This window comes from Musca vetustissima, unplaced genomic scaffold (assembly GCF_032173495.1).
Source record: "Musca vetustissima isolate MV318-11 ecotype Yass unplaced genomic scaffold, APGP_CSIRO_Mvet_v1 utg12009, whole genome shotgun sequence".
Taxonomy (NCBI): domain Eukaryota; kingdom Metazoa; phylum Arthropoda; class Insecta; order Diptera; family Muscidae; genus Musca; species Musca vetustissima.
Genome location: NW_026881687.1, coordinates 89,575 through 110,166, shown reverse-complemented (window position 1 = coordinate 110,166; position 20,592 = coordinate 89,575). Strand labels below are relative to the sequence as shown.

General features: G+C 37.7%; 1 protein-coding gene across 1 annotated transcript in view; it reads left to right on the top strand.

Annotated features, from left to right (window-relative positions):
* Positions 1-19,306, top strand: part of LOC133327645 (polyhomeotic-proximal chromatin protein-like) — a 51,795-nt gene extending 32,489 nt beyond the window's left edge. The window contains exons 2-8 of the mRNA XM_061536167.1: positions 10,705-10,757; positions 12,028-12,535; positions 12,596-13,970; positions 14,032-14,605; positions 14,678-15,531; positions 15,619-16,785; positions 18,387-19,306. Of these exons, the coding sequence (XP_061392151.1) occupies positions 10,705-10,757; positions 12,028-12,535; positions 12,596-13,970; positions 14,032-14,605; positions 14,678-15,531; positions 15,619-16,785; positions 18,387-19,306 (5,451 nt within the window). The remainder of the gene's footprint in view (positions 1-10,704; positions 10,758-12,027; positions 12,536-12,595; positions 13,971-14,031; positions 14,606-14,677; positions 15,532-15,618; positions 16,786-18,386) is intronic.
* The last annotated feature ends 1,286 nt before the right edge of the window (positions 19,307-20,592 follow it).

Sequence of the window (20,592 nt, the reverse complement as noted above, 5' to 3'; positions counted from 1 at the left end):
CAATGTACTGTGCAGAAGAGTGTTCGGGTTCGAGTTCTCTGCTTGCTTCATACAACGCATTGATTCGAGTTTGTTGTGTTTTTTTTTTGAGTATTGCTTTATTTACGAAATGAGAGGAGAAGAAGAGAACACACAAATTTTGTTATTGAAGTGCGATAGAGTTGCCATTACATTTACATATATTATTTGTTGGACATTATTCGTATAAAGTAAAATTCAATGGACACGGCAATTAAGCGTGAAATTCGATACAGATGTTTTCTTCTTTGTATGTTGTTATTGCTTTTCTTAGTGTTTTTTGGTTTTAATCTCATTAAATGCGTTTTAGAATCAACGAAGAAATTTCTGTCAATTGCCATTTTGTCGGTGTTGTTGTTGTTTTTAAATCTTCTTGTTAAAGAAAAATTATACCTGATACCAAGCAACCAACATAATCTCCAACGGATTTACGCAACAATGTTGCCGGTTGATCCCGTGGTGTGGAAATTGGTTACATTTCTGGATGTGTGTTTTAAAATAGTGGCATGTGCCATTCAGGTATTGTGTTCAGAATTTTGAGGATTAGTTTGACTTGCGTGCAGGTAATTTCTATTGTAATTTTACACATTACAAATGCGAGTGATAATGAGAAAAGGTGGCAAAAATCTTAGCAAAGAAGTTGAGGGAAGTCTATTTTCTGCATTAGAAGAACATTAATTAGAAATGTTATAAACAAACCCAGACTTGAAGTATAAAGTGAATTTTTCAAGAATCGTCTGATCTTTACTTCCTTCAACACAACGAACCAAAAGCTAAAATTCCTGAAGCTTTTCGATATTTTCCGGGTCGCCCGTCAATCTGAGTTCCATTATTCCTTTAGTTCAATCGTTCTATGGTAGACATAGATCAAAAAGGAACTACTGGAGCAAAGGAACTAGATAAACGAGAAAATCGGACCTAGTATCGACCTTCTGAAACGACCCACCTCTACATAACTCGAAAGAGAAAAAAAAAAACAAAACAAAAAAAAGAAAAAAATAATAAAATGTTGCATATATTTCGGCGAGGTGATTTTTAACTCAGAATAGACAAATAAGTGGGAATTATGGAAGTATTACCAAAGAAATTCATCTAAAATGTTATTTCCTGGAATAATGAAAAATACTTCAAATTTGAGCTCTCAGACTCCTAGATTGGAAATAAAACAGGTACAGGGTGTGTTAACTCGAACTTTTTGTAACCCATCATAAGGAACGAAAAAGTATAGACGCCTGTTCGATTGGAAATTGAATTGGTTTGATCCAGAAGTTATTTTACACATGAAAATTCAAAAAATAGACTATTCATTATTATTTATGGAGTCGTATACATTTTGTAAAAGTGGGGAAGTTGAATTTTTTTGTACGCCCCGTCGGATTATAGGTAACGTTGTTAGTACCTAAAATGTGATAGAAAACCCCAATTCAAATCCTCACATAAATTTCAAAACCCCTAAATTTGATAGAAAACATTATTTTGGACATTAAGTCTTGATTTAGTTTAGGCGAGTGTACTTGCGGCAATTCTTGTCGTTCTCTATTGAACTTGCTTCATGTGTCTATACAAGGCAATTCGGTTTCCAAAACATGTTTCTATTTGTTGTTTTTTCACATTTAAATATATATAAAATGTCAACAAATACGAAATACACAAAATGAATTGCCAGAAAATTGTCGGTACGACCATTTCGGGTTTGATTACATAAAATCATCATTTAAATATAGATTACCCTAGGATCCACCTTAAATATTACGAACGCTATATAAACTGATTTGGCGCCGAAAATGATATCTAAAATATCCAAAAATAGTATTTTATTAATAAAATACTGAAGCTTTTAAATGACAGAAGAAAAATGCTCTTTCGTTGATTGGTTTAAATGATTTGAACACTTTTGTGCATCTAAAAAGGCTGAAGAGGTTGTTATGCTATTGTTCTTCATGTTCTGACTTTAAGTGGTTTTGGTATCCTAAGTCCAAGAACGTTAGCATTGAAGTTTGTCGGGATTTGTTCAATCCTATTTCGCATCAATAAATTCAAACTCGTTGAAACTGGCTTGATTATCTGTTTAAATAAATTTAAAATAATGACAATTAAACTCCTTTGTCGAATATTCTATTTAAAAATACTCCCACAAATATCATTTATCTACATTTCGACCTTTGAAAATGTACGCCAACTTTTTGGGTATTATTATTTAATATTCACATTCCATTTTTCTCCAAACTAATCACATCATAAATACTACATTGGCAACCCTAATTACTTCAACACACCACCACAAAAAAAAAAACTAAACAATATTGTGCATTTCTGTTCAAAGCGAATATTTCTATCCCTGTCTCTATTACCATCGCAAACCACTAGTAATTCCAAATGTCATGTATCTCTTTCTCTCTCATTGAAATTCTATAAAAGCATTTCAGCTAGTTTTTACCCTCATATTACTCTTCCTTCTTAGCCCCGCAAAAAATCTGTATCTACAAATTTTGTCGATAAAATATCCAAGAAATGCGCGCGCATTTTGAAAAACGAAACAAAAAACGAACAGACATTTTTTGCACATACCACATCAGATTGTTGTTTGACAATAATGAATTTATGTGTGTGCGTGTGCAGATTTTTATCGCAAATAACAGAAAACAAAAAAGAGGAGAAAAAAGTCATAAGCGCAATGGCTGAATAGCAAAACAAATTAAAAACCAGCATGGGCAAATGCGAAACAAATAATGATAATCATCATCACACACAACCATACCTATGATTTCTGTTAAGAAAAATAAACAGAGAGCAGATTATAATTCTCTTTAGAATTTTGCTGTAAAAATTTACCCCAAATGAGAACTAAAGACAACCACAGTATCATGAGAAACCATTGTTGTATTTTGCAATAATTTCATTCTCCACAATTTGTTTGGGATTATTGCATCTCTTGCTGTGGTTGCATATGAGGAGAGAGAAGGAGGTACTACAGTTTATGTTTTCTGTTAATGTTGCTCCACTCTGAGTTGTGCAGTAACATTTTTCTTTATGTCTGTTTTGGTGGGGTCTGTGTCTCTCTCAGGTTTTCATTATTTTTTGCACATTGCCATACAATGTGCCCATCTCGTACCTAAAAAAGGTTTCCACCACAAAGATTGCCTGCCTATCTGTCGGTTGTCAGGCTCGGATTTCTTTTAGTTAATGCTGCCGTTTCTTTCTCACAACACATTCGATGTGTGTTGATAACTTGTAAGGTTAAAAAATCGCTCTAATTTTCAGTGACCCCAAAAATCGCTAAATTGATGAAAATTGTTTAGGATGTATATTTTTAAATTATAATAGCGACTTGTTGAGAACAGATTGGATTTTTTCATGATTTTTTACAAGCCTATTTGGATTAAGAATTATCATGCCCTTAAGCGAAATTGAATTAAAAATATCTATTTTCATGAATGATTCGATTCGATTTTAGCTATCAAATATATGGTTTGTCGTCACAAAATCTTTCATTTTTGTATATTCTCTTGTTTAGATACACGATTTCTGTGTGTATAATAATCCCACAGTAACATATGAAGATTTGATCTTTTACAGTGGACACCGCATTCAAAATTATATTTTGAGAAAATAGACATAAAAGTCCGAAAATAATTATTTTGAAACCCTAAGTTTTTTTATAAATTCCTTATCGATGTATTCTTCGATTTGGATTTTATGAGGGCTAATATTTATATTATGTTGTGGAAAACGAAATCCATTATTTTTATATGAATTATATGACTTCATTTAACATGCTTCGGAATGTCCGATTTGGGCCAAATATGCACCGTTTTGTTGTATAATTTGTTGCCATTTTAAAGGTAACTTCATAATGCATCTCTCATAGAAGCCCTGCTCCCTATTTGCAAAAATCTCTAGTAATCGATTTTCACAATCCTCCCTAGATACCAATTTTTTTATCATTAAAGAAATGTTGCAATGCAAGTAAAAGATGATAATCGCTTGGTCCTCGGTATGGTTTTATGTTTTATCAAATCAATTTGCCATAATAAAATGAAAGAAACTCATCCACAGCACTGCCAATAATTGGTTTTGTGAATTCATGTACATTCAAGAAATTCGGTTGTACTAGAGAATATTTGTGTGTTGGAAGCATTTCTTATTTGATTTTGCATGATAACACACCTTGTGGTTCTTCAAAGTCGAGTGGAAAAACTATTTCGAAGCAAATGATCACTTATTCCTTTGCCAAACAAGTTCATTTTGCGGCTGTCCCGCTCGAGCATCTATCGACACTCAAATCTAAGTGGAATACCACAAGTTTTTGCCTGCAGCATTCGTAGAAATTCCATAAACACGAACAACAGAATACGAATCATCGCATGACAATGCGAAATCTAGTACTCGCCTCAAACTAGGGATTTCATGGCCCTCCAAAACGTGAAATTGATAAGTTATCGGCCATTCAGCCTAGACTTGGCACAATCATACTTCTTTTTATCTCCACAAAACAAAAAGACCTGCGTTGTGAACGGTGACCCATGCCATGACTAGGACCTGTGTTGAAACAGTTTTTTTTTATATTAATTGTAAAATCGGAATGCTAAGTTACAGCTCCTTTGGACGAGAACTATGGTGGCTACACCATGTACATATATCGAAATTGTGCTCCTAAGGTAGACAAGTTACATTCACTTTGGAAAATGCTACTAAATACCTCAAAATACCGAAAATACAGTCATATTGGGGCTATATGAATATAGGGATCTATGTTAAAAATTGTTTACAAAATATATTTTTCTCCCTCCATGAACGCCTAATGCCAAATTACAGCTACTTCCGTTGGAAAATTTGGCTAAAAATATTCTAAACTTCGAAACTGATGCGGGATCTTAAATGGGGTGCTATGTAGAGACATGTACCATTATAAAAAATTATTATTTTTTTTAACTTCCAAGAATCCTTAATGCCAAAATACAGCCACTTCAGTTGGTTGGTTAAAAAAATAGTTTTAGATCCGCGTTTCAACCAACCAACTGAAGTGGCTGTATTTTTTTGTATTTTTAAGCTCTAACAAACCAGATAGCAAATTCTATGCCAAATTGTAAATCTATATCGAAAAATGTCCGCGAAAAGGTTTTTTAACTTCAAAAACTCGAGCGGCAAATTACGATTACTTCGGTTGGAAAATGCGGCTAAAATTATTAAAATAACAAAAAATGGGCGGGAACCTAATATAGTAACCACATTGAAATATGCACCTATCTTGTTAATTTTCTGCAAAAATATTTTGAATTTTTGATTCAATTCTGCACTTACATTGCAACTACAGTACAGAAAATTGGAGATATCGATCCATCCCTCATTAAATATTTCATGTCACTTAGTTAAATACGCCAATTCGTCATTCATTAGTGACTTCTAAGAAATCACAATTAATGAAAAAACGCCAAGTTGGCATCACTGTTGTGAATACTATCCTTCAGTTGGGGTTTCTCATTTTATGCTCTCTTCATTTGTTTTTGTTCTTGGGTGTATAATTGATGATGATGACGGCGGACAACAGCAGCAGGACTGTCTGCATATTTTTGTTTACTTCGTTCGTTCGGTTTTGCTTCATTTCTTGTTTTCACGACTGTGCGTCGTCGTCGTGTATATGTATGTTTGGTTGAGTGTGTATGTATGCTTTTGTATTGTGGTGCGTAGGTAAAATGCCATGGCGTTAACACAGTGCAGCAACCAGTGTAGAATGAAAAAAACATGTTTTTTGTTAATTTAAAGAGCCGGCGCAGTGAATATTTATGATACCGAATGGTTAGGGTGGAAGTAGTGAGTAGTTGGTGGGAGGGGTAAAGATAAGGGTGTTGGCACATGGTTTGGCTGTGTGTGGATGGATAAAGGGCGGGTGGGTAAAGTTGGCGTTGGCAATTTTTAATGTCTGTTGCATCCATGGAGTTTGAAATGTTTGTTGTTATTGTTGTTACACCCCCTTTGGGTATGTGCTTCTTTATTTTGTTGTTGTTTGTGCAGTCCGTCCGTCATAATGAATGATAGCATGTGGACAGACAGACATTCAGACAGACAAACATTTAATATCTATGGATGGTGGCAGACTGGGTCTTGGCTTTATAGTTGTTGGGCTTCTTTCTTCATTCTCTTTGTTTTTTTGCCACAAAAAGCCATTGCTATGCTCCCACAATATATTACTCTGTTCAACTACCTCCGCCCTCTCCTGTCGCTCTCTCCCCGTCCTTTTGCTTGCTCCATGATTTAACTTTGTTGCCTTTGATTTAAAAAAAATCTCAAACATGTAATCCCTTTATAGCTCCCACACACACCCGAACATTCGGCGTTGTTGTTGGATTTCTTGGTTGGATATAAATCAAGGTTGCCATGACAATATTTTTTGCTTGCCTTTATTTTTGTCAAATCCTGTTTTTTGTTTCATTCCCTATGGCAAGAAGCGTTTTTGCTGTTGTTGTTTGTGTGTTATTTGTTCTTCATATTCTTTTTAGCATGTGGAAGGGGATAAATCACAATTATATTATGTTACTTTGTGTTTTTTGCCATTGCTGTTGTCCATTTATCCCGTCTTTGTTCATATCCATGGAATTACTATTATGTGGACGAAGTTATTGGATGGGTGCGTGTGTGTGCTAAATATTCTACGCAAAAATTGTCTGTCCTGTTTTGTTTCGTAGTAAATGGTGTTGCCTTTAATTTCTGGGTTTTGTGGATAACTGGAAATTTTGACCAGTATGCGAGGAGATATTGCATTGCCCGAAGGCTGTTAAAACTCCAACAAAAATACGCTTTTCCTGAAGCATGGACAATTTAATGAAAGTGTCCATGGTAGAAAATTTCAGGAAATAACGAACATTTTATGAAACAGAAATTTTCACAAAATCCAGAAAATTTTATGAAACACAGAAAAATTCATGAATGGAGACTGAAGAAGGCATGTTCAAATTTACCAATTTTATCGGAACTTGGTTTTTATGCTCTCCATCATTCAGCGGATTCCCTATACAATTCTATATCCTATCCTATATCCTAAATCTCCCTACCCGAACTTCGGAATTTATGGAATATTACGTACGTTTTTCCACCGACCGGCATGTTAGCAGTCGTAACATCGCACAGGAGCTAAAAATCGACCATAAAACTGTTTTAAACCAGTTCGATATTGGATGCCACACCAATTAACAGAAAAAAAGGATGTATCGAATTTCCATCTGCGAAGCCTTGGCCAAACGGAATGAAATAGACCCATTTCTTAAACGGATGGTGACTGGAGATGAGAAATGGATCACATAAGATAACCCTGTGCGAAAACGGCCAAAGGGCGGTGAAGCGCCTCAAACGGTGGCCAAACCAGGGCTAACGGACAGGAATGTTCTTCTATGCATTTGGTGGGACTTGAAGGGGATTATTTATTATGAGATGCTTCCATATGGTCAAATGCTAAATTCTGATCTTTTCTGTCAATAGCTGGACCTTTTAAAGACAGCAATTGACCAGAAACGGCCAGAATTGGCCAACAGGAGAGGTGTCGTGTTCCTCCAGGACAACACACATCTACAGAGACTTTCCAGAAATTCGGCAGCTTGATTCGGAAGTTTTGGCACCAAGCGATTATTATTTTTTCTTGCATTGCAAAATTTCGAAAATTAATAAAAACAAAATATATAAATTTATTTATTCATAGAAAAGTTAGTTTGACCCGCTAAGTATTGACCTATCTTCATCCAAACGGTCATTCTTATTTTTTAGCCAGATTCTTTCCCTCTTGTAAATTTTCGTAGTTTTTGGTTCATTTCATTCCCAAATTATTAACAGATGGGGTTCTGGCCAAAGAGCTAGTACTACATTCAAAATCTCATGACAATTGGTCTATAACAGTGGCCTGTATCGTGTTTGGAAATTATTATGGACCGACATGCGTACCTCAAGTCTAGATCGAAAATGCTAGTCGAGATATGATGATCGTGGGTCTAGGACCATTATTTCGCGGCGTTACAAATTCTTGGGGCCACACAAAGCTATAATATTCTTACAACATAGTTAAGTAGAGTATAAATATGCTGAAATGTGTATTTACTAGGATTCTCTTTGACAGTGGGTTATCGAATACTTTCAATTTTATATACGATAAAACCATAAAGATCCTCTGTATTTGTTTTGAGGTGTGCACAACACAAAATCCCATGTCACACATCTAGGATATCACTGAAAAACCCTTAAGTGGCCGACGGTAAATTGAAATAATACCTTTTTGGTCGAACCAATATTTGGTAGTCAAGAAATATTATTTTTAAATATGTATAAAATTAGCATACCATTAAATTTTACACAACTCCTTTGGAAACTGCTGTAAATATGTTTGGAAGTTTCCGATAATTATACAATTTAGGGATCGTATATCAAATTTGTGATTTCCGTTGCAGCACTATATAAATTATGTACATTCTTGATCAGAGAGTTCTCGCCCGTCTTCCATGTTGAAATTATGATAGAGATCACAATATTTAAGATAGAGCTATAAAAAACTGGCATATTAGATTTTCTGAGAATAAAAAGAATATTTTTCAAAATAGAACCATGTTTTGACATAGTCCACATATAAAGAAAAAAAAACGTTCGATATGTTGAAGTCCTGGACGAACTTCGTCGTTATTACAATGTACATAAAACCAACTGCTATCCTTTTAAAAAGTATATAATTTAGGACAACGGGGGATATACATTTTCTTACAATGAGCCTGAAACATATGGGTTTGAAAGATTCCTGAATAACCCATTTTGTTACATTTCACTTTTTATCAATTGCAGTACTACAAAACAACTTCTTTTCCCTTACCCTTTCTCTTTCCCTTCTAAAGGAACCCCCTTTTTGTCCTCAAAAACAAATAACGCATGCCAAAATAACCATGCATGATGGTTTTCTTCTTCTTTTTTGGAAACCCATGATAAGGATGGTGCTGCTGTTGATGGTTGGGGGAGTAACTCGCAATGAAACCCAATACCAAAGAAACCAAGATAGCGTGTGAGGGAAGACAACAAAAACAGAAGTTTCATATTATCAAACGAGTGTCGAGCCTGTGTTGGAGAGATGCAGGGTGTTGCTGTTGAAAACTTTTCAACAGCAGGAAATGTAATCTCATACTAAGCTCTAACTTCTCTACTGTGCTGCACAGTGTTACCAACACCCTAAAAAACCACAACACCAACAAAAAACTGAACTTTCCAAACCCAAAAAGTTTTTGCCAATACACTGACACTGTGATAAATTTTAAACCCTCAAGAACAACAATACCTACCACCCCCTCATTCAAGGGAAATTCAGTCAAGGCGTTTTAAGGTCCCATAGACAAAAAATTGTTATTGCCCCCTTTTTGGTATGGAATTTACGTAAATTACCATATTTAGAGTTTTTAACTTTGTACTACCTTGGACTAATTGCAAAATACACACACTCAAACACACACAAAATTGGAAGGGTGGAATTGCAGTTTTTGTGTACAAGGACGACATGTTATTTTTTCTATGGACCGAGGGGTAGTTACATGGCATAATGAATGAAATTAAGAATTATGACACAGATGTAAAAACATTAATGTTTACTTAACAGAGTCAGGACTTTGTCTCTCTTCTTCCCTTGGCTACAGCCTGCCTGCCTACCTGACGAGTGCTATCCATTATTACAAGTTTTTTGCTTTTTATTTTTTGCGAATATAAAAATCGCCACATGCAACTCCAGCCATTAGGGGTTGAATATATTGTCGTCCGTTGTGCGAATAAAAAAAAGTGGGATATTCTTTTCTCCAATTTTTTACACCGCCGAAATAATTGTTGTCCTGTAGAAGGATTGTAAAGGGGTAAAAAGGGTTGAAATATCACTATATCATCATTATCATCATCTGCGGGACGAAGTATATATGACAAGCATTGTAATGTATGCCAAAAATTTAGTGGTTCCCGTACTGCACTGCGCCGCACTGTACTTTCAAACTGGGATTTTTCGGTATGGAAAATTGAAAAGAAAAAACGTGTGTGTTCTGTTCGTCCTTTTTGCATGTTTTTAGAATATTTTCCCTTTTAATGGCGGAGAAACACGTTTTATTAACTTTTAATTGGGACAATATTGAAATTTATGGCACAGTGTGGGCTTAAAATAAAAAAGTAATCGATTTAAAATTTTCTAAATTTTAAATCGATTACTCAGGCAATAAAATCATGTAGCAGGTCTTCCTACTTAAAATCAATATTGGTGAACTTTTTAGCAAACTTCCGAATTGCAGTGTTCTGGGTACCTTGGTCCAACATTTCAACAATATTGGCTGTAATGTTATATTCTGAATTCCCTTTGGGAATCTGAATTTTGGATGATAAAGTTCAGAGTATTATAGTTCCACGCTCAATATTGATATTAAAAATCATACTCCAAAAAATGTTCAATATCGGTCGATATTTTGGTATAGCGCCATATAACAGTAAAATCCCATGTTCGGTTCTTTGAAGGTTTTAGTTCAGCTCATTATTGTTTCATTTTCGTGGTCATAGGGTAATTTTTCTAGGTTCATGTTTTGACTTAGCTCCCACAAAAAGGTCCCACTAAGTTTTTAGTTTTTTTTTTGTTTCCACTTTATTTTAGGCTTTTTTCACGCTCCTAATCTTATTTTCCGGTTTTAATTTTGTATACAGTTGTCTTGGTGGCTAAAGGACAAGTTATTATGTCTTATTGTCTTTGTACATATGTTTGTAACAGGCAAAAGGAAACGAGATAGACACATGGTTCCTTTTGAGAATATGCATAGAATCACTTTCTGAGCCTATTTACGCATGTCTGTCGGCCCGTCCATTTATGATCCGATTGGAATGAAATTTTGGCACAGTTCACTTATTTGGCCCAAGGACGAACCCTACTGAAATTGGAGAAAATCGGTTCAGATTTATATATAGCTTCCATATATAGTTTCGTCCGATTTTATGTGAATGATACACAAAACTCCCAATATTTGTCCAATTGGGACATAATATTGCACAGCGCACTGAATCAGGTCCATACATATGTATGCGAAGTTTTGTTGGAATCGGTTCAGATTTAGATGTAGCTCCCATATATAGTTTTATCCGATTTTATGTGAATGATGCAGCAAACACCCAATATTTATCCGATTGGGACAAAATTTTGCACAGAGTGCTGGTTCAGATTTAGATATAGCACCCATATATAGTTTCATCCGATTTTATGTGAATGATGCACCAAACATCCATCGGGGCAAAATTTTGCACAGAGTACTGAATTAGGTCCAGATTGATATCTGCAAAGTTTTGTTAAAGTCGGTTCAGATTTAGATATAGCTCCTATATATAGTTTCGTCCGATTTTTGTGTGAATGATACACCAAACTCCCAATTTTTGTCCGATTGAACAAAATTTTGCATTGCGAATGCTATTGAGGATAAAATGATGTGTGATAAGGTTTTTTGATATCGGTTAAGATTTTGATATATGTCTTATATATATTTTCGTTTGATTTTATGTAAATGGTGCACCAAAGGGCCTATGTTTTTTCGATTTACACGAAATTTGGCAGAGGGTAATAAATTGAATATAATTACCGTTCTCGCACCACATCTCCGATTATAGCTTCCGTTTTCTTATAAACCCGATGCTTGTAGAAATCTTTTTTCTCATAGTAATAGGACTGGGAAATTTTTTCAAGTTTTGAGCCCTATCATATTACTACATATAAAAATATATTACATATTTTATGCTTTCTTTAGATTTGAATTTAAAATTTATTTCAAAACTCTATTAGCTTCTATCTATTCACTAAAAATAACTATATTGATATCAATTTCCTTTTCCATTTGCAATTTATCTTAGATATTTATTAGATTTATCCCAGCCTATCCTAATTAGAACATAGCTATTTCCTTCCCAGTAATATTACATACAAAAACTCCTCTTATGTTTTATCATTTATTAACCAATTCTTTTTTCCCTTCCTTCCACCCACAGAACTACGGCAACAAGAGAAAGTGAAAATTCAATCGCGACATCAAATACCACATATTTGCCAACACAACCCCTTAAGGATAATTCCAATATCAGAATAATTAAAGTCAATGCCGAGCAAGCACACTTAGTGGAACAAACAAAACAACAGCAACAACAACAATTGCAGCATCAACTTCAACAGCAGCAGCAACAACAACAACACTCAGCATCATCCATATCATCCCCTAGTAGTAACACTACAAACAACCACAACGGTTCTACCACAAACCACTTGACAAACACAAAAGTCGTTGGGAATACAGCAGCGTCATCGACCTCTTCATCGTCAACCCCAAATACCCCCAAGGCGAATAACAATAACGGCGAACGCCCTCTCAAGTGTTTAGAGACTTTGGCACAAAAGGCCGGCATAACATTTGACGAAAAATACGATTTTGCCACGCCAACAACAAATACCACGCCCCCACCACCACCACAACAGCAGCAACAACACCAACTGCAATCCCAACAACACCAATATTTACAACTACAAAATAATTTAAAACAACAACAGCAGCAGCTGCAGCAGCACCAACAACAACAAATACACTTGGCCAATTTACGGGCATCCTCTGCTGCCTGCACTTCAGCCACAAACACCCACACCTATACCTCCATTTCAATTGTTGGCAGCGGCGGCGGCGGTACTGCCAATAACAAAAGCTTCAAACTGGAGAAATCACAGAGTCCAGCCCAACAAGTGGCACCCAATACGGTGCCACTACAAATCTCACCCGAACAATTGCAACACCTACAACAGCTACATCAACTGCAACATGGTTCACCCTTTGCAGCCATCCAAGTCAAACAGGAATTCCCCACACAGCAGCATACTCTGTCCACGGCCGGTGGAACTACAACGGAACTTAAACACACCGGTATGTTGGATGCGGCCACACAGGGTCAATTACAACAGATGCAAATGCAATTAGCTGCAGCAGCGGCCGCTGATGCCAATGGCGGAGCTGGACCCAACAGTCCGGCCAACCAGCAGGGTGTTAACAATGGTTTACAGCCACAGCATTCGACCACCATAAGCACCATGTCACCCATGCAATTGGCCACAACAACAGGTCAAGTGGCCACAGCGAGTGATTGGACCCAGGGACGGACGGTACAATTTATGCAACCATCCACCGGATTTATTTATCCCCACATGGTGTTGCCGGGTAATCTGATACAATCAGGTTTGGGCCAACAGCCAATACAAGTCATTACAGCCGGCAAGCCCTTCCAAGGTGGACCCACACAAATGATTGCCACCACACAAAATGCCAAGCAAATGTCTATTGGGGGCAATGCTGGGTTTCCCAGTGGCACCACCTATGCCATTCCATCCAGTCAATCACAGCAGACGTTGTTGTTTTCTCCCGTTAATGTCATCTCCCAGTCTCCGCAGCAGCAAAATATTCTGCAAGCTATGACCCAGGCTGCAGCAAATGCCCAACAGGCCCAGCAACAACAACAGCAGGCTCAACAACAACAGCAACAGGCCCAACAGCAGGCTCAGCAACAAAAAGCCACAGTAGATGGTCAAAAGGGCCTACAACAGAAGGTGGTACAAAAAGTCACCACGACCACAAATACCGTTCAATCGGCCACCGCCAGTGTGGCACAACAACAACAGCAGCAACAACAGGCCCAACAGCAATGTGTCCAAGTGAATGCTCAAACGGCAGCCGGTATGGCAGGCGGGGCAACACAAATCATAAGTCCGCTTCAGCAAGCCACGGGGGCACCACAATCTCTGCAAATAAATCCGCAATGGGTTCCCTTCTGGCCGAATGGTCTCCAACAATTGGCTCAAAATCAAATAATTATACGTGGCACACAACCGGATGGGACACAGGGTGTGTTCATACAACAGCCGACGGGTCCAACGCTGCAGGCTCAACAACAAAATCGTAAGTAGCCATGGAAATCTAAAATCGAATGCCTCAAGATTAAATGTTTCTTTTATTTCAGAGATAACCCTACAATGTACCCAGACGCCCACAAAGCAACGTACCCAATTGGATCAATTACAGGCGGCGGCAGTTAAACAACAACAGGTTGCTGCCGGTCAGGCTACAGCCGCTGCTGCTGCCCAGCTACAAGTCAATCAGCAACAGCAGCAGCAACAACAGGTTGCCAATGCCGCGGTGCAACAACAACAGCAACAGCAGGCTGTGGTGGCTGCCCACCTTCAACAACAAGCTGCTGCCGCTGTGGTCGCTGCAGCCAATCAACGTGGTGCGGCACAAATTATGCCCCAGGCTGCCGGTGCACAAATACGACCAGCCTCCTCCGTTTCCACACAGACGGCTCAAAATCAAAGTTTGCTCAAACAGAAGATGCGCACCAAACAGCAGGCGGTAAGGCCAGCATTGCCGCAACTGAAGCAAGAACCCAATACCGTGCAGCAAGTGCAACAGCAGCAGGTGGTTAAAGCCCAGGCAGCCACAGTGGCTGGTTTACAGCAACAGATGACGGCTGCCGTGGCAGGGCAGCAGCAAGGTCAGCCCACAATGCATCAAGTGGTGACATCGGGTGGAAAACAGTAAGTAGAATTAATTTCCACAGTATTTCAGATTTCATTATTAATATTTTCTCCCCCTCCCCTTCCTCCCAGAATGGTGGTTATGAGTGCTGGTACACCAATCACCATACAAAATGGCCAAACTCTACAGCAGGCAGTGGATAAGCAACAGCAACAACAACAGCAGCAGCAACAATTGCAATTACAGCAAATTCAAAAACAACAACAGCAGCAACAACAAGTCCTGTTGCAACAACAATTGATACAACAACAAATTGCTCAAATACAATTGCAACAACAACAGCAACAGGCCGCAGCAGCCGTACAACAACAGCAGCAACATCAGCAATTGCAACAACAAGCCGTACAGGCGGCTCAACAGCAGCAACAACAGCAAGTAGGTCAAGCTCAACAACAACAGCAGCAACAACAACCGCAAATCCAACTGCAAACTGTGGGTGGACAAACATTCATAACCACTCAGCAACAACAACAATTGCAAAATCAAATTTTGCAACAACAACAACAGTTGCAGCAGCAGCAACAACGTGATGGTCAGCAGCAGCAGGCCCAACAGGGACAAAATATCATTCATCAAATCGTGGTGGCCCAGTCACCACAACATCAACAACAAGCAGCCCAACAGCAGCAGCAACAACAACAGCAATTGCAACAACAAATCACAGTACCATTTTCAGTGTCCTCATCGACACCGGCCTCCATTGCTAGCTCGGCAAGTGCCCTACAGCAGGTGACCTATCACACCAAGACATCTAATTCACTGCCCACCACATCTGTGGTGACAATATCGAATCAAACCGGTCCCTTGGTGACAAGTACTGTGGGTTTGAATCAATCCCAATTGCAACAACAGCAACAATTGATTGCCGCCACCATTGCTGCGTCACAGCAACAACATCAGCAGCAGCAACAACAGGCCCAATTGCAGCAGCAAGCTCAGCAACAAATGGTTGCAGTCGCCCAACAACAACAACAGCAGCAGCAACAACATGCTGCTTCCCAGCAACAGCATACTACCGTTATGCCACCACCCTCTTCTCCTGCTCAAAATCCAATTTTGGCTATGGCCTCCATGATGAATGCTGCTGCTGGTGGCACTCTAAACACCAGCTCTACCACATTGAATAATGTCACCAATGCCACCACCGTTCCCATGACATCGCCTCTCACCAACAATGTCACCAGTGTATCTTCCCTGCCCACAACACCATCCAAAAGTGCTTTGGATCAATTGAAAACCGTGTCCAGTGCACCCAGTACTCCAAGTACCACTGTGACGGCGGGTAATTCGCAAAATGCGAACGGTCAACAAATGCTTTCAGCACCTTCGACACCAGTCGTTGTTAGTTCGGATACTAGTGGTGGCAAAGATACCCCATCCAACAAAACAAACGAATTAAATCGTATGGCTGATAATGCCACACCCACCGGGGTACTTAATCAAACGGATAGTAACACAAATAATATGGGACAAACCACAACAACATCATCTCCAGCCGCCATAACAGCTTCCAATAATAGTGGTAGCCAGGAAAATTCTTCTTCCATGCCACAGCCAATGGATACCTCGGAAAATGCAAACAATCAGCAAACACCTCAGCTGCCTCAACAGGAAGATAATGCCGAAAACAAACAACAGCAGTCCAACGATGTACAATCCACAACCCAAACAACAACTGATAGCAACAATCTGTCTTCACCCACAAAAACTTCAAGATCGTCGAACAATCAAACTCCCAGCTCTACGGAAAACAACTCCGTGGCTGGTGATAAAACCAATGTTGTTTCTACATCACCGGAAGATAACACAAATTCGAATACATCAGCTGTTGCACCAACAACAACAAGTACATGTAGTTCTTCTAGTACGTCCATAACAACAACATCGTCGTCCAATAGTAGTTCAACCACAACATCAACAACATTTACAACCACCACTGCTGCTGCCACAGCTTCTGTCACTGCCACCACACCCACCACAAAATCTTCAGGTGTGTCACCACCCAAAACCACACCGGGTGCCACAACGGCTAAAGTTGAAAAAGATTTACCCAAGGCAATGATTAAACCTAACGTTTTGACTCATGTCATCGATGGCTTTATCATTCAGGAAGCCAATGAACCATTCCCGGTGTCACGTAAACGTTATACCGATAAAGATGATAGTGATGAATTGCCACGTAAGTTTCTGTATTATTAATTTATTTTAAATATTAGGGTGGAGGGAGAATACATTAAAGATGTCATTCCGTTTGTAACACCTTAAAATTTTCACGGGAGACGCTTATAGAGTTTATGAAATAACGATAGTGCAATATTTAAGGGAGAGAAATTTTGAAAATTCATGTTTGGCTGTATATTCGTATTTTGAATTACTATTGGGTAGATAATCTTTCTACCAGTAAATATTTATGTTGATCCCCATATAACGGCTCCTCACAAATGTCTGTGCTCTGGGGAGTTCAACCGACACAGCTGTAATTTAATATTTCTCATAGAGGTAGAAAATCTCCATATAAAAAATTATCAATATTGGTCTAATTTTCGGAGTAGAATTGACTGTTATTTCGTATTATAGTTTGTCATTAAGTTGCAAATCATCCTACCAAAAATTATCGATACAGGTCCACTCTTTAGTATAGGCCCCATATAACGGTACCTTTTTCTTTTTGGTATTTATTGAAAGGGTTTCAACCGATTTGGCTCTAATTTCATAGTTTGGTTTCTCATGGGGGTGTCAAATCTTCCTACCAACAATTATCAATATCGGTCCAATTTTTAAGGTAGCTTCCATAGAATCGTAACTCAAAATGTTCGCAATTATATTTTTGGTTCAACAATTATCAATATCGTTCCTCTTTTTTAGGTAGCACCTCAAAATGTTCGTTATTTTGGGGGTCTTGGGCATGTTTTTCAACCCATTTGGCTCTAATTCGATATTTTGGGTTCTCATGGGGTGTTAAATCTTCCTACCAACAATTATCTATATCGGTCCACTTTTTAAGGTAGCTGCCTATAATGGCACCTCAAAATGTTCGGTATTTTGGGGGTCTTGGACATGTTTTACAACCGATTTTGGCTCTAATTAGATATTTTGATAATCTTTCTACCAAAAAAATTCAATATAGACCCACGTTTTAGAGCTGTTTCCATGTAACGGTTCCATAATAAATTTGATATTTTAGGATTCTTGGGCACGTTTTTGAACCGAAATGGTTGTAATTTGATATTTTGACTTCCCTTTGGGTAGCAAATCTTCCTACCAAAAATTATCAATATTGATCCCCGTTTTAGTGTAGCCCCCGAATAACCCTACCCCTAAATTTCGATATTTTTTTCGCGTGAAAAATCGGACTTTTACTTCATTTTTATTTTTGTTCTCAGTGCGTATAAAATCGTCCTACAAAAAATTATTAATATCGGTTCACGTTTGACATAGCCGCCCTTCAACGGTACCCAAAATGTTCGGCATTTTAAGCATTTCCGACTTGGTTTTCAGGCAGAAATTCTCCATGTCATATATAAATGTTCCGAACTATTATAGGTATTTCAATGTCCATCTCCCTCATGGTGGAGGGTATAAAAAGTCTACCCGGCTGAAAATAACGAAGTTTTTCTTGTTTAATTTTAAAATACCTACATTTTTAGGATACCGAACACAAATCGATATTCAAAAATCTTGCATAAATGATTTTCGGAATATATCCTTTTAAATTAAACCTTTATCATTTTTTAATATGGAATAACTAAATATTTATTGTTGCTTTTTTATCTTTTACAGAGAAAAAACAAGCCCTCGATGATTCGACAAATACTGGTAATACAAACAACAACTCCCTTAACTCAACGAGTCCACTGCCACCGGATATGGTGGCTTGCGAACAATGCGGTAAACCTGAGCATAAAACTAAACTGAAAAAGAAGCGATACTGTTCACCGACATGCGCCCGACAGGCGAAAGCTTCGATTGGTCAGGAGCAACACAATCAAAATCTGCAACAGCAAAACGATAATAACACAACTAATGGCCTGGTGGGAGCAGGAATGCCCGGAGCTGGCGGAATGGCTCTCAATAATGTCAATGATACATCATCCGTTGTTACCAATAACAATGGCATACCCATGGATATTGGTGGTGGCCATGCATTGGCAACATCTATGATCCCTGTTAATGTTGGTATGGTTGATACGCCGCTGGTGGCGGCAATGCCTATGGTACCAGCTCCTACTCTTGCTCCGGCACCAATTCAAATGCCTATGCCTGCACCACTGATGAATGATGTGGCGGGGTCAGTTTCCTCGGCAGCCCAAATTGCCGCCGCCATACCCACTGCTGCTGCTGCCACAATGAATGCCATGCCATCAGTGGCGGCGGCTGCAGCTGCTGCAGTCCCGCCCACAATTGATCAACAGCCACAAATGGCCAATTGGACAGTGGCCGATGTCTGTGAATTTATTAAAAATCTTCCCGGCTGTACGGATTATGTGGATGATTTCGAACAACAGGAGATTGATGGCCAGGCTTTGTTGTTGCTCAAAGAAAATCATTTGGTCAATGCTATGGGTATGAAATTGGGACCGGCTCTCAAGATTGTGGCTAAAGTGGAATCCATGAAGGAGGTATCGGCTGCGGCCATGAATGCAGCAAACAATGCTGCGGCGGCGGCAGCTGCTGCTGCTAACAACATGGATATGCAGTAGGAAATTAGAATGTATTCATAATTTGGTGTAAATATTGAATGGAAGAAATATCCAAAATGGCTGCCAGCTATTGAAGCTTCCCAAGTCGAAAAAATATATATATACAAATATATTTTAAATGACTGTATATTTATAAAATGGACTTGCTGCTCACAACCTTGTAAGATCGAATGGAGAGAGTTCGTTCGCAAAAGAAAGGAATTTGCAAGTCACACTTTTAGCCCAACGTCGTCACGCGGTGTATTGAACAAATTATTCGTAAAACACACACAGACAATGTCGTCTTTACTATTTAAGCTCTCTGTACATATTTATAATTATTGATAACAATAACAACAACTATTTGAATAATTAATTTCCTTTTTAAAACATAAACAAAAACTTAAATTTAAAAACTAATCGTAATTATGTAAAGAAAAAAATTTAGTTTTAAACAATTTTTAATTCTGTGAAAAAATCATCGCATCTTCCCTGTCACCAATTTTAATTTTTTATTTGGATTTTGATATATTGTACTTTCTTTTGAAGTATATCATAATATTCAATCGATGATATTTTTGTTATATCGCAATTTGTTTTTAATTTAATTCCCACACCCCAATCTTCCCAAGTGGTTTCCCCCCAAATTATTATGTAGTGTATTTATTTCCAATAACTCATTTCATCCCTAACCTTAGGTTATCTTTAAGATATATATCTTTAGCATTCTATATATAATACAATCTATCTCAAGATTGAGTCTAATCTCCTAATTTACCGCTGTTATTATTTTTAGTTTAGATTTTTTTTAATTTTATATTATTTTTATTTGTCATCATCCATACCTGCCCCCTATGTTGTCATTATGGGTTGTTCAGTTCAACCAGTAGAAAATATGCAATAATTATTAATGATGCTGTGTGATTATTTTTCTACCACCGAAAATCAATCTATTCACACATCCACAGAAACTCTAATAAGATGACACCCATATTTCTTTCTTTTTTAGTTTTTAGTCGATTTTATGTTTCTTAATGCATAAGGAAAAATCTTTTTTATTATTACATTAATAATTGAATAAATAAATTCACTGGAAAGTGTTTAAAATATTGTAAAAAAAACATTATTGTTTTATTCTTTAAAATGATTCTGATTCGATATAACTGCTGGGCTTCGCACTATACACAACATTTGTATGCGTCCGATAACATTCAGATATGTTTACCACAGACAGATATAATCTTTTTTTGAATCCCATAATTATATCTGCAAAAAAATGACACATTGACCACTATTACTCGATATTA